Source organism: Amia ocellicauda, chromosome 22 (assembly GCF_036373705.1).
Source record: "Amia ocellicauda isolate fAmiCal2 chromosome 22, fAmiCal2.hap1, whole genome shotgun sequence".
Taxonomy (NCBI): Eukaryota; Metazoa; Chordata; class Actinopteri; order Amiiformes; family Amiidae; genus Amia; species Amia ocellicauda.
Window position 1 is genome coordinate 17,175,102 of NC_089871.1, and position 15,516 is coordinate 17,190,617.

At 38.8% G+C, this 15,516-nt stretch overlaps 1 protein-coding gene across 1 annotated transcript; it reads right to left on the reverse strand.

The window, feature by feature from the left end:
- Positions 1-500: 500 nt before the first annotated feature.
- LOC136717911 (ecto-ADP-ribosyltransferase 5) lies at positions 501-11,101 on the reverse strand. The gene is made up of 5 exons (XM_066695484.1): positions 11,018-11,101; positions 5,235-5,327; positions 3,627-4,285; positions 3,452-3,469; positions 501-787 (listed from the first exon to the last, which is right to left on the reverse strand). The coding sequence occupies exons 2-5, from the start codon at positions 5,316-5,318 to the stop codon at positions 772-774; spliced, it is 777 nt and encodes a 258-aa protein (XP_066551581.1). The 5' UTR covers positions 5,319-5,327; positions 11,018-11,101; the 3' UTR covers positions 501-771.
- Positions 11,102-15,516: the final 4,415 nt, after the last annotated feature.

Here is a 15,516-nt window from a genome sequence, read left to right on the forward strand (position 1 = left end):
TTCTCACCAAGCTGCTTGGTGATGGTCTTGTAGCCCATTCCAGCCTTGTGTAGGTCTACAATCTTGTCCCTGACATCCTTGGACAGCTCTTTGGTCTTGGCCATGGTGGAGAGTTTGGAATCTGATTGATTGATTGCTTCTGTGGACAGGTGTCTTTTATACAGGTAACGAGCTGAGATTAGGAGCACTCTTAAAGGGAGTGCTCCTAATCTCAGCTCGTATAAAAGACACCTGGAAGCCAGAAATCTTGCTGATTGATAGGGGATCAAATACTTATTTCCCTCATTAACATGCAAATCAATTTATAACTTTTTTGAAATGCGTTTTTCTGGATTTTTTTGTTGTTATTCTGTCTCTCACTGTTAAAATACACCTAAATTTAAAATTATAGATTGATAATTTCTTTGTCAGTGGGCAAACGTACAAAATCAGCAGGGGATCAAATACTTTCTTCCCTCACTGTACAGTCTGTATAGAAAGAAAGTAACAAGACTCCATCACATTTTTAAAATGTGTTTTATTTTTTTATTTAGATTTCCAAAGCTACAGAAACAATGCAAGCAGACAATGCATATGTAGGAGGACACATGTGTCCATGTTTGTGTGCCAAGGTATAGGAAGTATAACTTAATATAGCTATACTGAGTCAAGCTGAATTAGTAATTGGCATGCATAAGATTTCGATTTTTCTTTCAAAACATATGTTCTAATATTGAGGATCTGTAACAAGCAGTAGAGAAAGGTGCACACAAGCAAAATTCAGGTTCCAAGTCATTTGATACTCATTCTGGAAAAAAAATAACATCAGAGAGAGGGAGTATTACATGATGAACACTTTTGAAAATACATATAATTGCATCAACAATGCTATAGAGTAACCTGCATTATTATTATTATTGGTAACACTTTACAATACGTACCCCTTATCAAATATTAACTAATGCATCAAAAAGTCACGAAAAACTAATTTGGTAATGGTAACTAATTAATTAATGACTGCATGAATTCATTTATTGGTTTGTATTTCTTAATGTCTGAATATTCTGAGGCAGTAACTAAGGTGAACAAATGACTTAGTTAACATGAATAAACATTACTCATTTCAAGGACAACATATTTAGATGTTTGTTAATCCAAATAGTCACCAGATTTTCCACAACATACGTAATGATCTTTTGAAATAATATTAAATACCTTGGTTAACATTAAAATATTGATATGTTTTGATATTTTTACTAAACATGATCAGTGCTTATTCATGTTAACTAATTCACCAGCAAATGGTTTATTAGATGTTTTTCTGGGACCTCGTTATCATGGCACCTGTCAGTGGTTGGGATATATTAGGCAGCAAGTGAACATTTTGTCCTCTAAGTTGATGTGTTAGAAGCAGGAAAAATGGTCAGAGCATCTCCAAAACTGCAGCTCCTGTGGGGTGTTCCTGGTCTGCAGTGGTCAGTACCTATCCAAAGTGGTCCAAGGAAGGAAAAGCGGTGAACCGGCATCAGGGTCATGGGTGGCCAAGGCTCATTGAGGAGCAAGCATCTGTAGGATATTATTCGAGCATCTGTGGGATGTGCTGGACAAACAAGTCCGATCCATGGAGGCCCCACCACGCAACTTACAGGACTTAGAGGATCTGCTGCTAACGTCTTGGTGCCAGATACCACAGCACACCTTCAGAGGTCTAGTGGAGTCCATGCCATTATGGGTCAGGGCTGTTTTGGTGGCAAAAGTGGGACCTACACAATATTAGGCAGGTGGTCATAATGTTATGGCTGATTGGTGTATATAGGATATATTTCACATTTTATGTATTACAAATGTAAATTGGAACAACGAAAACACAATAGAAATGCAATACGTACGGTTATTAATGCCAGTATTTATTCATGTAAATATATAAAACAGTATATTTTACTTATATTCCAGTGTCTTGCAGCCGATCACCTGTTTGCATAAAGTTCTAAAACTCAGAACTACTTCCTTTTGGGTTGTAGTTTAAAATAATTGGTTGTTTGCCTTATTGGGTCTGATTGGATAATTTACTCCTTGAAGGCGGGATTAAGCACAGTTAACAGCCAGAGAGCTGGACATCTGAGTATATCACTCAATCAGTCGCATTATTTTTGTCCCACCTCCTAAAGGCAAGTAACCAATCAGACTTCAGAGAGTGTGTGACAAGAACCCAGGAGGAAGCAGTTCTGGAGTTTTAGAACATTATGCAAAGAGGCAATTGGCTGCAAGATGTTCATCCTCAAACAGTGGAATTGTTGTTTGCTGATGTTTTGATATATGAAAGTGCAAGAATAAAAGTATACAGATTTGGCTTATTCCATGGGAGTTGCTGTTCCTTATCTTCTGTGGTTCTTTGCAATACCAATATGTGTTAACACATTATTGATGTTAACTAATGCATAAGGAGCACTAGTAATGCATTCGTAAGTCATGAACAGTTTCCAATTTACTATAGGTACCCCAAAATGTGTTATCAAGACCCTATTAATGTTAACTAATGTAAAATAAGCACTTGTGGTGCATTGGTAAATCATGAACAGTTTCCACTACATCAAGCACTTCCAAAAGGGTTAACTAATTCACTAATTAGCTTGCGTAAATCATTAATATGGCATGAATCATAAATGTAAAGCACACCACACACACAGATGTCCACGGATGGTACCCACCCTTCACAACCTTTTTTCCAGAGGAATATTGCAGCATGGAGTTCAGCAAGTAAGTAAGTCCATTACATCCATTAAAGCCCTGTTCATTCATCTCAAGACTTACTACTGCTACTGCTTTGTTGTGAGAATATAATAATTCCTGTTAAATATTTGGACTAAGTCATTGCCCCACAAATTAATCATTATTTCATTAACCATGATGCACAAAGGTCCCAGAAAACATCTAATAAACCATTTGCTGGTGAATTAGTTAACATGAATAAGCACTGATCATGTTTAGTAAGACTATCAAAACATATCAATATTTTAATGTTAACCAAGGTATTTAATGTTATTTCATAAGATCATTACAAAATCTGGTGACTATTTGGATTAACAAACATCTAAATATGTTGTCATTGAGATGAGTAATGTTTATTCATGTTAACTAAGTCATTTGTTCACCTTAGTTACTGCTTCAGAATATTCAGACATTAAGAAATACAAACCAATAAATTAATTCATGCAGTCATTCATTCATTAGTTACCATTACCATTAATTACTTTTCGTGACTTGTTGATGCATTAGTTACTGGTTTGTTCATGTTAACTAACATATTAGTTATTGTCTGATAAATGGTACTTATTGTAAAGTGTTACCTTATTATTATTATCAGATCCCGCTCATACTCTAGAATCTACCTAAATTGTGCAGCTAATTTCAACACAGAACTTTTTAAATTTGTTTTATCAAAAATTCATAATGAAAAATCAAAACAATTTACCTCCTACTGGGTGTTTCGCTGTAAGGGAAAGAGAAGAAAAGATAAGTGCCCTGTGTTTTCTTAGGTAATTTACATACCATGTAAGTCATGGAATTAATTTTCATTCTGTGTCATTTCTAGCATGATGAAGAATTAAAATGCGTTTTGCAGAATGAAGGTTGTGGGTTAGACTTGCCTTGGAAAGTAGTAACAGTTGTTGCTGAGCTCAGTGGACATCAGTTGGATCTTTCTACTTTCTCCATTTTCAGTGATACTCATGACCCGAAACATCTCGTGTGGTGGAATCAGCACCTCCTTTTGTTGTGGGTTTTCAGAGAATTGTTCAATGTTCACACCTTTGCAGGTGTGAATGTGGAATACGGTTTCTTTTCCAAATTTCTTTGCCTGATTTTCTTCCAGTGAGGTGGATGTGAAATATCCAAATCGGACCAGTTCATTTTCTCTAGCCACAAATAAATGGGGGCTTCCTCTGAAAACTTGTTGACACCTATCAGGCTTCATCAGACGAAGGGCATGAGTGAGCAGGAAGTGCAGAGCCTTGAATTTGAATTTATCTTGATAGTTCTTCCTGCTCCCTCCCGATGTTTGGGTTGCAATCCTGAGCTTGGCAGCCATGCCATTGTTGGTGGCATAAGCGATTAATGCTCTGGTGTGGTCAGTGGTCAACTTTGGTACTTTTACTTGATTTTTTCCATTTGTCCAAATTTTTTTCAGATCAAGGATATTTATTTCATTTTCCAGGGAAGTTTTCACTACCTTTGAAAACATTTTTTCCTCACAGCCCAAATACTGGTCATCGACAGAGTCTTCCACCATGCTTAATGGCACAACCTCCTGTAGGAAGAAATGCACAGTAAGGCTCAGCACGGAATAGTACTTCTGCTACTACTACTATTATTATTATTACTAATTACTAATACTAATTCTTCAGGGTATTAAATCATCACTCTAACTACATGCTCATGTAGTCCCTTCCCAATTTGGGACTTGTAATTAAGCCTGTGTCCTGTGACAGTCTGTGAGAGTGAATAAGAAAAAGTAATCCATGTTCTGTTCATTAATGTAGTTCTAACAAAGGAATAATATATTCTACTGCCTAAAGACATTACTTTAAAGTATATATTTTTTCTATTTCTATTGTTTTTCCACTATATCGCAACTAACTGGGTCACCTCAACATTCAACCACGCCATTTAGAGACTGTGTAAAATAACAGGTCTTAATTTTAAATACACTGCAATTATGAGTGCACTCTATTTAAAATATTAACTGTATACTATTCAACGTTCATTTAGATACTTGGGTATTTAGCAAATTTGGTATTGCGTGTGTGTTTGTCTATTCTGAAAAATGTACACAATTTGGTATGTGTATACAAAACATCAATAATGTACATTATTATACTCTAAATGTATACAGTATGTATGTAAACCATGAACATTAAAATAATAAATCAATCAAAATTACTAAATTTAACTTTCTGGCATTACCCTGCATTCAGTTCTCAGCAACAGGTACGTTAATGATTTACATTATTAACATTACAATTATTTCCTTTCCCCCCATTATATTTTATATATGTAACTATGTACAATAAATAGTATACATTTATTTTCATTACAAATAAACATTTATCTAAAATACTAAACCATTTTATTATAGCCATTCATTTTTTTTAGGGATAGATTCACTCATCACTAAAGCGCAATGTGATAAATACGTCTTAATTATGTGTTTATTGCAAATGCCCTCAAGATTTATGAGAAGGATAACCAATAAATACCACAGTGTCATGTAAATCCACAATCATAGATAGAAGGCCACAAATTGTCACCATCATCTTCATCATTGTTAGAGTTCTCTCCATGGTCTAGCACTGGAGATATACAGGCAGACAAAGATAATTAGCAAAGGAGAACTTGTAAGTCAGTCAGACAGATAGACAACACACATATAAAGATAAACACACACACAAACACATAGATAAATACAATAATTCAGACAGTACAGTATAATAGTATAGTATATAATAAAATTGGATTCATTGCTTGGAATCAAAATGCATGAAAATAGTTTTATTTGTTTCATACATCCTAACCCACATCTTCCAAGTGAACACAATATTCTTTAAATGTTTTATAGAAAATGTAATAAAAATAAAAACTGAAATAGCTTGTTTGGTTAATTGTGATTCACACAATTTCAGGACAAATTCAGCAGTTCCTGTAGATTTCATAAGAACACAAGAAAGTTTACAAATGAGAGGAGGCCATTCGACCCATCGTGCTCATTTGATGTCCATTAATAACTAAGTGATTCAAGGATCCTATCTAGTCTATTTTTAAATGTTCCCAAATGTTCGCTTCAACCACATCATTGGGGAGTTTGTTCCAGATTGTGACAACTCTGTGTGAAGAAGTGTCTCCTGTTTTCCGTCTTGAATGCCTTGAAGCCCAATTTCCATTTGTGTCCCCGGGTGCGTGTGTCCCTGCTGATCTGGAGAAGCTCCTCTGGTTTGATGTGGTCGATGCCTTTCATGATTTTGAAGACTTGATTCAAGTCCTCACGTAGTCTCCTCTGTTCCAGGGTGAAAAGGTTCAGTTCCCTCATTCTCTCAGTAGGACATTCCCTTCAAACCTGGAATAACGATAGGTTGCGAATACAACCCTGGTTATCTGAAAAGGAATCACTGCCAAAGGGGGGATGGGTTTCTGCACACTTCCGTAAGAACCCGATCAAATGTCACTCTATCAAAGCTGCCATTGGCTCGTCAATCAGAAAAGGTCCCTTCCCTTCCTGTTCTATAAATGTGTTGTCAGCACAGGTTCCTCCTCTTTTGCCAGGAGCAGAACTTCCGTGTGACCTTGCAACCCTTGGGCAGTGCATCCTTATTCAGATAACCTGGGTTGCATTCGCAACCTATCGTTATCTTTCAAGTCGGAAGGACTTCCCAAAGGGGGGGGTTACTGTATAAGAAAACCATTGCAAGGGAGGAGGCAGCGATAAGGAAGCCTGCCGAGCCTGCCTCGGAAACACAACTCCAGACAGTAATCTCTGGGACCCCAGAGCGCCTCCCAAGGACGAGGACCACAGTCACGCTGTTACCGGAAACTGTCTAGAAGGTCAACTCTTACACCCTCCGCTTACAATAGCAAGGCCGGTTGCTCTACTAGTGCAGCTAGGAGTGAGGCCGTAATCTGCTTGCACAATATCCGGCGCAGGTAATCAAGCAAATTGTGCGGCCTCCACGAATATCGTGGCAGTGGACCCCTGATCCACAGAAGCGCAGCCACAGAATTAAGAAGGTGATTGGCTGCATAAATATTACTGACAAGAAATTCCTGCAAAGGGATTGGCTGCATACAAGATTTTTGACAGTAACTCCTCCCACATTCCAATGTCTCCAGGTCTGCAGCAATACCCTACTCGAAAATCGGCCCACGTAGGCGTGTTGTAACCTATAGGATGTTTTGAACATTTTACAGCATCGGAGAGCGATTAAAAATAAAATTTTTACTATTATAAATTGATTAGTATTTTAGACCATTATGACAGTGATTTGGAAGAGGGGGAGGCAGAAGTTTAATCACAAGAAATGTATACATGTCAGGGGGTGAAGGTATAGATTAAGATGTTTCTAGTTTATTTCACCTGTTCAACCTAAAAGTCAGAATATCCTTTTCAACCCAAATAACAGAATTGACACAAAAGAAAGCTGGTAAGATTCAGAAATACACGGAAGTAATACAGAGATTAATTTAACACCGCAAACCCGACCGACGGATTTCTCGGCAAAGGAGAAATAACACATGCGTTTACAATCAATGCAAAGCAAGCAATGTACATTTTTTATTATTATTATTATTATTATGATTACATATTACTGGTAGTAATAACGACAATAACAATATTAATCTGTATGTTTGCTTTTATATTTATTCAACACACAGCCCAAGCCGACCGGTTATTACTAACAATTATTTGTTAATCTGTTTTTTTTTTTGTATTTTAAAAAGAACATTCAATTTTAATGTTTATAAGCCGTGTTCATTTTGAAAATAGCTTTGTTTGCTTTGCTAATTAACATTTCTGTATTAATTCCAGAAATAAACTAATTATAGAATGAATAAAACACTTAAGTGAATTATGTTTATATAGGTTTCATATGATCATTATATAAATTTATGTAAAATTATATGGTGCGCTAGACCAAGCACTGTGATTTGTGAGAGCGCTCTAGTTTTGACACGTAGAGCACTCGCTGTGAGCTTAGTAGTCTGATGGTTAACGGTTAAAGGAAGCGCTGCCCAAGGGGGAAGGGTTTCTGCGTACTTCCGTTGGAATCCAATCGAAAAGTCACTATCAAAGCTGCCATTGGCCCCTGCGCACGTCACTCAAAACAAGTCCCTTCCACTAACTGTTTGTTTAAAAGGTGACGTCAGTTCAGGTTGTGCTTCCTTTTTCAGATAACCTGGGTTGCATTCGCAACCTATCGTTATCTTTCAAGTCGGAAGGACTTCCCAAAGGGGGAGGAGGATTGCAAGGGAGGAGGCAGCGATAAGGAAGCCTGCCCCGAGCCTGCCTCGGAAACACAACTCCAGACAGTAATCTCAGGGGCCCCGGAGCGCCTCCTGTCTAGAAGGTCAACTCTTACACCCTCCGCTTACAATAGCAAGGCCGGTTGCTCTACTAGTGCAGCTAGGAGTGAGGCCGTAATCTGCTTGCACAATATCCGGCACAGGTAATCAAGCAAATTGTGCGGCCTCCGCGAATATCGTGGCAGTGGACCCCTGATCCACAGAAGCGCAGCCACAGACCCACTGAAAAAATGAACCAGTCACCAGAGTAGCCCAACTGAACACAACAGTATATACAGCGTGGCAGCAGGAAGTTCATGCTGCCTCCACGCAGCACAGGATCATCCTCGCTCAACTGACCAGTACAGAGCAAACCGCTCCACTGTGCTGTTAAACTTACAATGCTGTTCAAACAAACTATATACACCAAGGGGGCACAGCAGCCAGCTCATGCACCACAGGTGGGACATTGGAGCAGTGGCTGCCAGCTATACTAGCATAGCTAGGAGCTAGGTCACACCAGCTCGACTGTGTCGTGACAAATAAACTATATACATTACGGGGCACAGGAGCCGGCTCATGCACCACATGCAGAACACTGGAGCAGTTGACGCTTGCCGAATAGCACAGCTAACACAGGGCAACTATGTACACAGCGGGGCACTGGAGAAGTTCAAGTGCCCTCTGCTGGAGGACAACAGCAGCGGTCCTCTGCTCCATGGATTTATACAGCCAGAGCAGGCCACAGACATGCTGACCAAGGAACTATACAGCAAGGCAGCAAGAACAGCTTGAGCTGGGAACAGCAGCAATGATGCTCCAGTCTACTAATCAAGGACGGAGCCACAGACTTGCTGTTTACACAATATATACACAAAGCAGGGTACAGGCCAGACGCATGCGCCACCGCAACACAATGAACGAACTATATAAAGGGCAGCTTCATAAGGCAATGTACCTGGAAGCCGCATGACAGACCCTGGAACACATCGACAGGGTTGTCAGAAAGTCCAGGAGCAGCTCATGTGGGTGCTCGACTGGAAGACATAGGCCAGTGGAAGGGAAGACACGGTTCAATAGCTCCATACAGGATGTGCTAAATAGGGGGCAGACTGGGAAGACAAATCAGGAGCCAGAACCCATAGGCTGCTGGGGCTTGACTGAACCAACACCAGGTTCCCAATGGAAAGGACCGGTCCTGTCATGTCCAACCTGTAGAACCAGGCAAATGTTAGTGCTGAAGCCCAAGCTGCAGCCACAGGGGGCGCCTTGAAAAAGGGTCCAAGATGTGGCAACGCCAAGTCGAATGGGCCACCAGGTGTTCAGGCACCGGGGTCCCGGTGGACTCGTAGGAAAGCGCCTGGCCCTGTGTGCGTGCTCCAAAGGACACAAACAATTGGTCCGAGTGCCGAATGTCCTTAGTGCATTCCAAATAGCACCTGAGGGCCCGCACAGGACAGAGCAGTTGAAGCCGAATCTCCTGCTCTGAGGAGAAAGGAGGAGGATGGAAAGCTATCAACTCAGTAGGCCTGTTCACATGGAATGGAGACAGCACTTTTGGGCGGAACGCAGGATTATGCCGTAGTGTGACCCTGGAGCCATCTTCCACAATACGGACACACGCTGGGTGTACGGACAGGGTGTGTAACTCGCTTATGCATTTTACAAAGGTGATTGCCAGCAAAAATGCAGTCTTAAGTGACACCAGCTTCAACTCAACTCAGTGGCTCAAATGGGGCTTGGGAAAGTGCGTCCAACACTACATCAAAGTACAGGGGGCAGTGAGGGGGTGTGAGGAGGTCGTTGCCGTCGAGCTCCCTTCAGAAACTGCGCTGCCAGAACCCAGGGAGCTTGCCATCGATCCAAACATGACATGTGGAGATGACCGCCAGATACACTTTGAGCATGGACTGGGACTTGCCCTGGACCAACAGCTCCTGTAGAAATGGTAATATTACCCCGATAGGGCAAGTGACTGGCAAAGTGATAAACGTCCACCAGCGGTAGGAGTACTGCGTCCTCGTAGAGGGAGCTCTCGCCGACTGGATAATGGCTACTACCACATCTGACAAACCCCAGGCCATCAAGTGATCCCGCTCAGGGGCCAGGCCCAAAGCTGGAGCAGGCCCAAGTTGGGGTGTCAGAGCATGCCCTACACCTGAGACAACAAGTCTGCTCATAGTGGGAGCTGCCAGGGCTCTCCATTCATGAGAGTTGTAAGTCACCCTGGATAAGGGCGTCTGCCAAGAAATAAAACTAATAATAATAATGAGGGAGGTAAGATCTGCAAAACAAAATCTGCGAGGCCATTTACTAATGTAAATCTCGAAAAACTTCTCACTTCTAAATATTTTGTAGTCATTTTTGTATTACTTCAGTATCAATACATGTTAATTTGAATTCACTTTATGTGAACGGAAATACACAAATTCGCCCGTTTTCTCATTGGAAAAAGTTACATTTCAAAATATCACTGTCCTGTTCACAAAAGCAAAGTTTGTGGGTAATAATAGTCATTTTCTATACTTTTGAGGCATAAGCAATTAAGAAACACATACTGCCCAGGAACAAAAATAGTGTAACATAGTGTAATTGCTTTACATTTCATGTCCACTTAACACACAGCTGTCCCCAGTTATCTATCTCTTCTCATTCTGTATATATTCTCCTTTGTTAGGTGACATCTTTGCAGTCTAGCCAGTATTTCCTCACTGCATTTCCGAGCTTTTTGTTATTAAGCATACTAGTTATAAACCTTAGCTTTCCCTTCCTTGACCTTGTCTTCCAAATTACCCCTCTTGTATTGTATGCCTGATTGCCTGACCTAATACTTGTTTACCGACCCTGATTTACTGATCTCCTTTGACACAGTTATTGCCAGCCCAAAAATAAGTCATACAGTCTATCCTAGCTCTGCACTTGGATCCATCATCTCTGTCCACCTCGGCATTACACACATCAGAGACACACTTTGACCACTTTGACTTACCTTTTGGGAGAATGAACAAGGGTGGACAAGAGCAATCTTAGATCCTTAATTCCCCTACTTTCTGAAGTCAGCATTCTGTTCATGTAATTTTTATAGTACTTGTTATCATTGGAATGAATGTCAGAATCAATGAAGGGGAGAGTTATAGAGGTCACGTGATTATGGAACTACAGATATGAATGCATAGTGGACAGATGATAGGGAGACAGACAGAGAGATAGAGAAAATGCAAATAGAGAAAGCTAGAGAATGAGACAGAAAGAGAGAGACACAGACAGAAAAATTAGTATGTTCTAAAAGAGGTATCATTTAGGCATTAAAGAATTTTCCCCAAATTATTATATTTTTTAACAAATGCCATTATGTGACTTACAGTTATTATTATTAGTCATTATTTTTCACTTACAATTATCCATTTATACAGCTATTTTTTTTCTGTATCAATGTAGGTACAAGGGTACAACAGCAACCTTCAGACAACCAAGGGGTGCATCTTACCATCAAGACCATCTTAACAAAGCGCGTCCACGACAATTTGTCCCGCGACAATTCATCCCCGTTAATTCACCCTGACGAAAATTCGCCCCCGCTATAATTGGTTCCGGTGATAATTCGTCCCTGTGTCAATTCGCCCCTATAACACACATATGTGTATATATAGTAGGCAAGCTATATATATATATATATATATATATATATATATATATATATATATATATATATAAATACACACAGGCACACAACTATTTTGTATTATTTATTATAATGTATGTCTTTAATTGATACATTATTGAGACTATAACCCCAATAATTAACTTTTATACAATTTTACTTTTACTTTCCAGGATGTATGACCTCACTTACTGTACTTACCTGTGTAAATTGGGAGTTCTAAAATGTATTATATTTTGAATTGCTATGTTTAATGTACATTTGAATTTATAATGTTTGATGCCTTGTACTTAACTATATTCTTGAACTTATATTGCACTTGTATTGCACTTATGTTGTAAGTCACCCTGGCTAAGGGTGTCTGCCAAGAAATACAAATAATTATAATAATAATTAGTCAGGCAGCAGCAAGGGCTGCAGGGTACTTCAAATAGGTTTCATGTTAAAGTTGTATAGGAGTTGGTACAGTGGTTAGAGAACAGTACTGTGAACTTGGTGAGCTGGGTTCAATTCCTGATTGGTACATGTTATTTTAATGGTATCAGAGTAGAACGAACAATTGCAAGGTGATTAATAAGGTTTTTTAATTCTCCTAATTAGAATTGCATTTCAATAACATGATTCAGGGAACATGAACTAGTTGCAAATCAGACAGCAAGGCCAATTCACTCATTAATATCCAGTTAGACTGGATCATTATTCAAATTCAGCCAATCTTAGTGTAAGAAATCAATAATACATTATTATTATTATTATTATTATTATTATTATTATTATAATGCATCCGCATATGCACTGAATTTAATGCTTAAGTGAAATAATTACAAATCAGTAAATTATATTTGTCAGAAGGTTTGACCCTCCATATGTAGCACTGTATTTTCTGATTTACTACTATTTCATGTTCCCTGAACCGTGTTATTGAAACGCAATTCTAATTAGGAGAATTAAAAATCCTTATTAATCACCTTGTAATTGTTTGTTCTATTCTGATACTGTTTAACTCCAGGAAATTATTATCAGTACTGATCAAGAATCAAACCCAGATCACCAAGATCACAGTGCTGTATTATAACCACTATACCAACTGCTGTATAACTTTAACACGAAACCTATTTGAAGTACCCTGTAGTCCTCGCTGCCAGCTGTTCTGACTAATTGTATAAAACTTAATTATTAGGGTTATAGTCTCAAATGAATGTATCAATTAAAAACATACATTATAATAAATCATACAAAATAGTTGTGTGTGTATATATATATATATATATATATATATATATATATATATATATATATATGATCACTCAAATTCTGTATGTTCTCTTGGTTGGGCAAAATCCAGAGAGTCTTGAATGCCATGTGGTAGTGTCCCAGTGCTGGGGTGTATAGACACTGGACGTGGAATATGTCACCACTCGTTTATTGAGAAGGGGGCTCCCAACACCCTGCTATGGCGCTGGCCCATCTCAAGATCTCAGCACACCAACACAGACAGACAGGATTAATGTATGTTAAAAAAATTGAAAAACAGAATTACAAATCATAAAGTACAAGGTAATTGCCATAGGGCAAGAAGTCTTTTGCTGTAGGACACAGTACAGATACGGGGTGTGTTTTTTTCTAGGATAGAAAGTATCTAAACTGCCTTTAATAAACAGGGCAGTAGAAATAGTAAATAATCCTTCCAGTCTCATCCCAAAATCTTAATCCAATAAAAAAAATGTTTAGGTCCTGTAAATAAAGGGGTATTAAACAGTTAAGTATCAATGGTTCAATTCTTCACCACTTGGCTATACATCCGCTTAATATGTATATCTATCACATAGTTTATTTCTTCGCCACCTGGCTTGTCATGCACTTTCTCTTTTTTGTTCTCTTTACAGAGATCCTGGCAATGCTTTGATTCTTTCCAATTAGGAGATGTTTTGCATGTTTGATGTTCTTCAAATTTTCAATGGTTTCTTTAATTAAGTTATTGCTATCTTTCCTTACATCTTCAGTAATATGTGTCCATATTGTTTTGCACAGCTCAAGGTAATTAACTTTTGGTTTGGCGTCTTGACCATATATAATTTCTCTTAATTTCTCTTTTTTCTTGGCAGAACATTTTATCTTGTTATATGGATATGGATATGATATGGAGTCCTCCAAATTCTCTTGTAATTCCCATAGTGTTAGTGATGCAGTTTGTTGGTCGTGAAATACACTAAATCAATTCTTCAATTTTTTCATGAGCAAACAGGAAAACTACATGAAAGAGTAAAGGTACACTTTAAAATCATATATAATATGTATCATGAGATACAATGACACTATAACTCCCTACTTATGACTACATCACCCCAGCATTTTATGTGTTTGTGTCTGTATATATCTATATATGTATACAGACCAGTGACAAATTAAAAGAAAAAACAACATAAAGAGTCTCAGTGAGGTGTAGGGCACCATGAGCCGCCAGAACAGCTTCAATGCTCTTGGCACAGATTCTACGAGTCTCTGAATACTACTGGAGGGATGAATACCATTCTTCCAAAAGATTTCCCTCATTTGGTGTTTTGATGATGACGGTGGAGAGCACTGTCTAACATGTTGGTCCAAAATCTCCCATAGGTGTTCAATTGGGCTGAGATCTGGTGACTGTGAAGGTTATAGCATATGATTCACACCATTCTCATACTCATCAAACCATTCAGTCTGCCCTCATGCCCTGTGGATGGGGGCATTGTCATCCTGGAAGAGACCACTCCCATCAGGAGAGAAATGTGTCACCACAGGATAAAGGTGATCACTCCAAATAACTTTGTCATGATTTGCAGTGACCCTTCCCTCTAAGAGGACAAGTGGACCCAAACCACGCCAGGAAAATGCCCCCCACAGCATACCACAGCCTCCGGACCCCCTCACTGTAGCCGTCAAGCAGTCAGGCCTGTACCGTTCTCTTGGTGTACGCCACACATGTACTCACCCACTTGTCAAGAACACTAGCCAGTTGAGCAGTATTTGTGACTAAAGCTCCTGCCATTCATGCCCCAATAATGACCCCTCTTTCAAAGTCACTTAGATCCTTTCCTCTTGCCATCTTGATCTAAAATTGAGGTCAAATGGGCCTGCTCAGCATTTTTATACATGCCACAGAGCATGATAGGATGTTAATTGCTTAATTGTAGTACACCTGTTTGGAGGCATCTGTTATGTTCCTCCACTCATTTATTCAGGTTTTTCTTTTAATTTGTCACCTGTCATATATATATATATATATATATATACAAACACACATTTTTCTTTCTTATCCCCTCTGTATGAACTAACTTTTCAGCCTTTAAACCTTTTGCATAGAAGGTGTTTTGTTTTCATATATCAAACTGCCATTTAAATTAAAGTCAAACAAAGGCCATTCTTGCACACCTTACATATGATATGATTTGATATATGAAAAAAAAATGTGCCATTGTGCAATTCTATCTAAAATGCAAAAAGTGAGGCTTTGGAGATAAAGTGTGCTGAACAGGCAAGGCACTCAATATAAATAAGCCATTTGTATTGAACAGTGTACTTTTGTACTGAGATACAGACAACGAGATACACACAGACACATACTTACTTAAGGGACTTACACAAGAGAAGAGAGCAGGGAGATCAGTACAGTGGCCCTGAAGTGCAAAACACATGCAAATTAAAAAGATGACATTACAATTAAAACAAAACACCAGCAAACTTAAAAAGGTGTCTGCAAACTAACAACAAAATGTGTCTGCAACATTAAAAAACTGCCTGCAACATTAAGTGTCTGCAAACTTAAAAAAGTGTATGCAACATTAAAA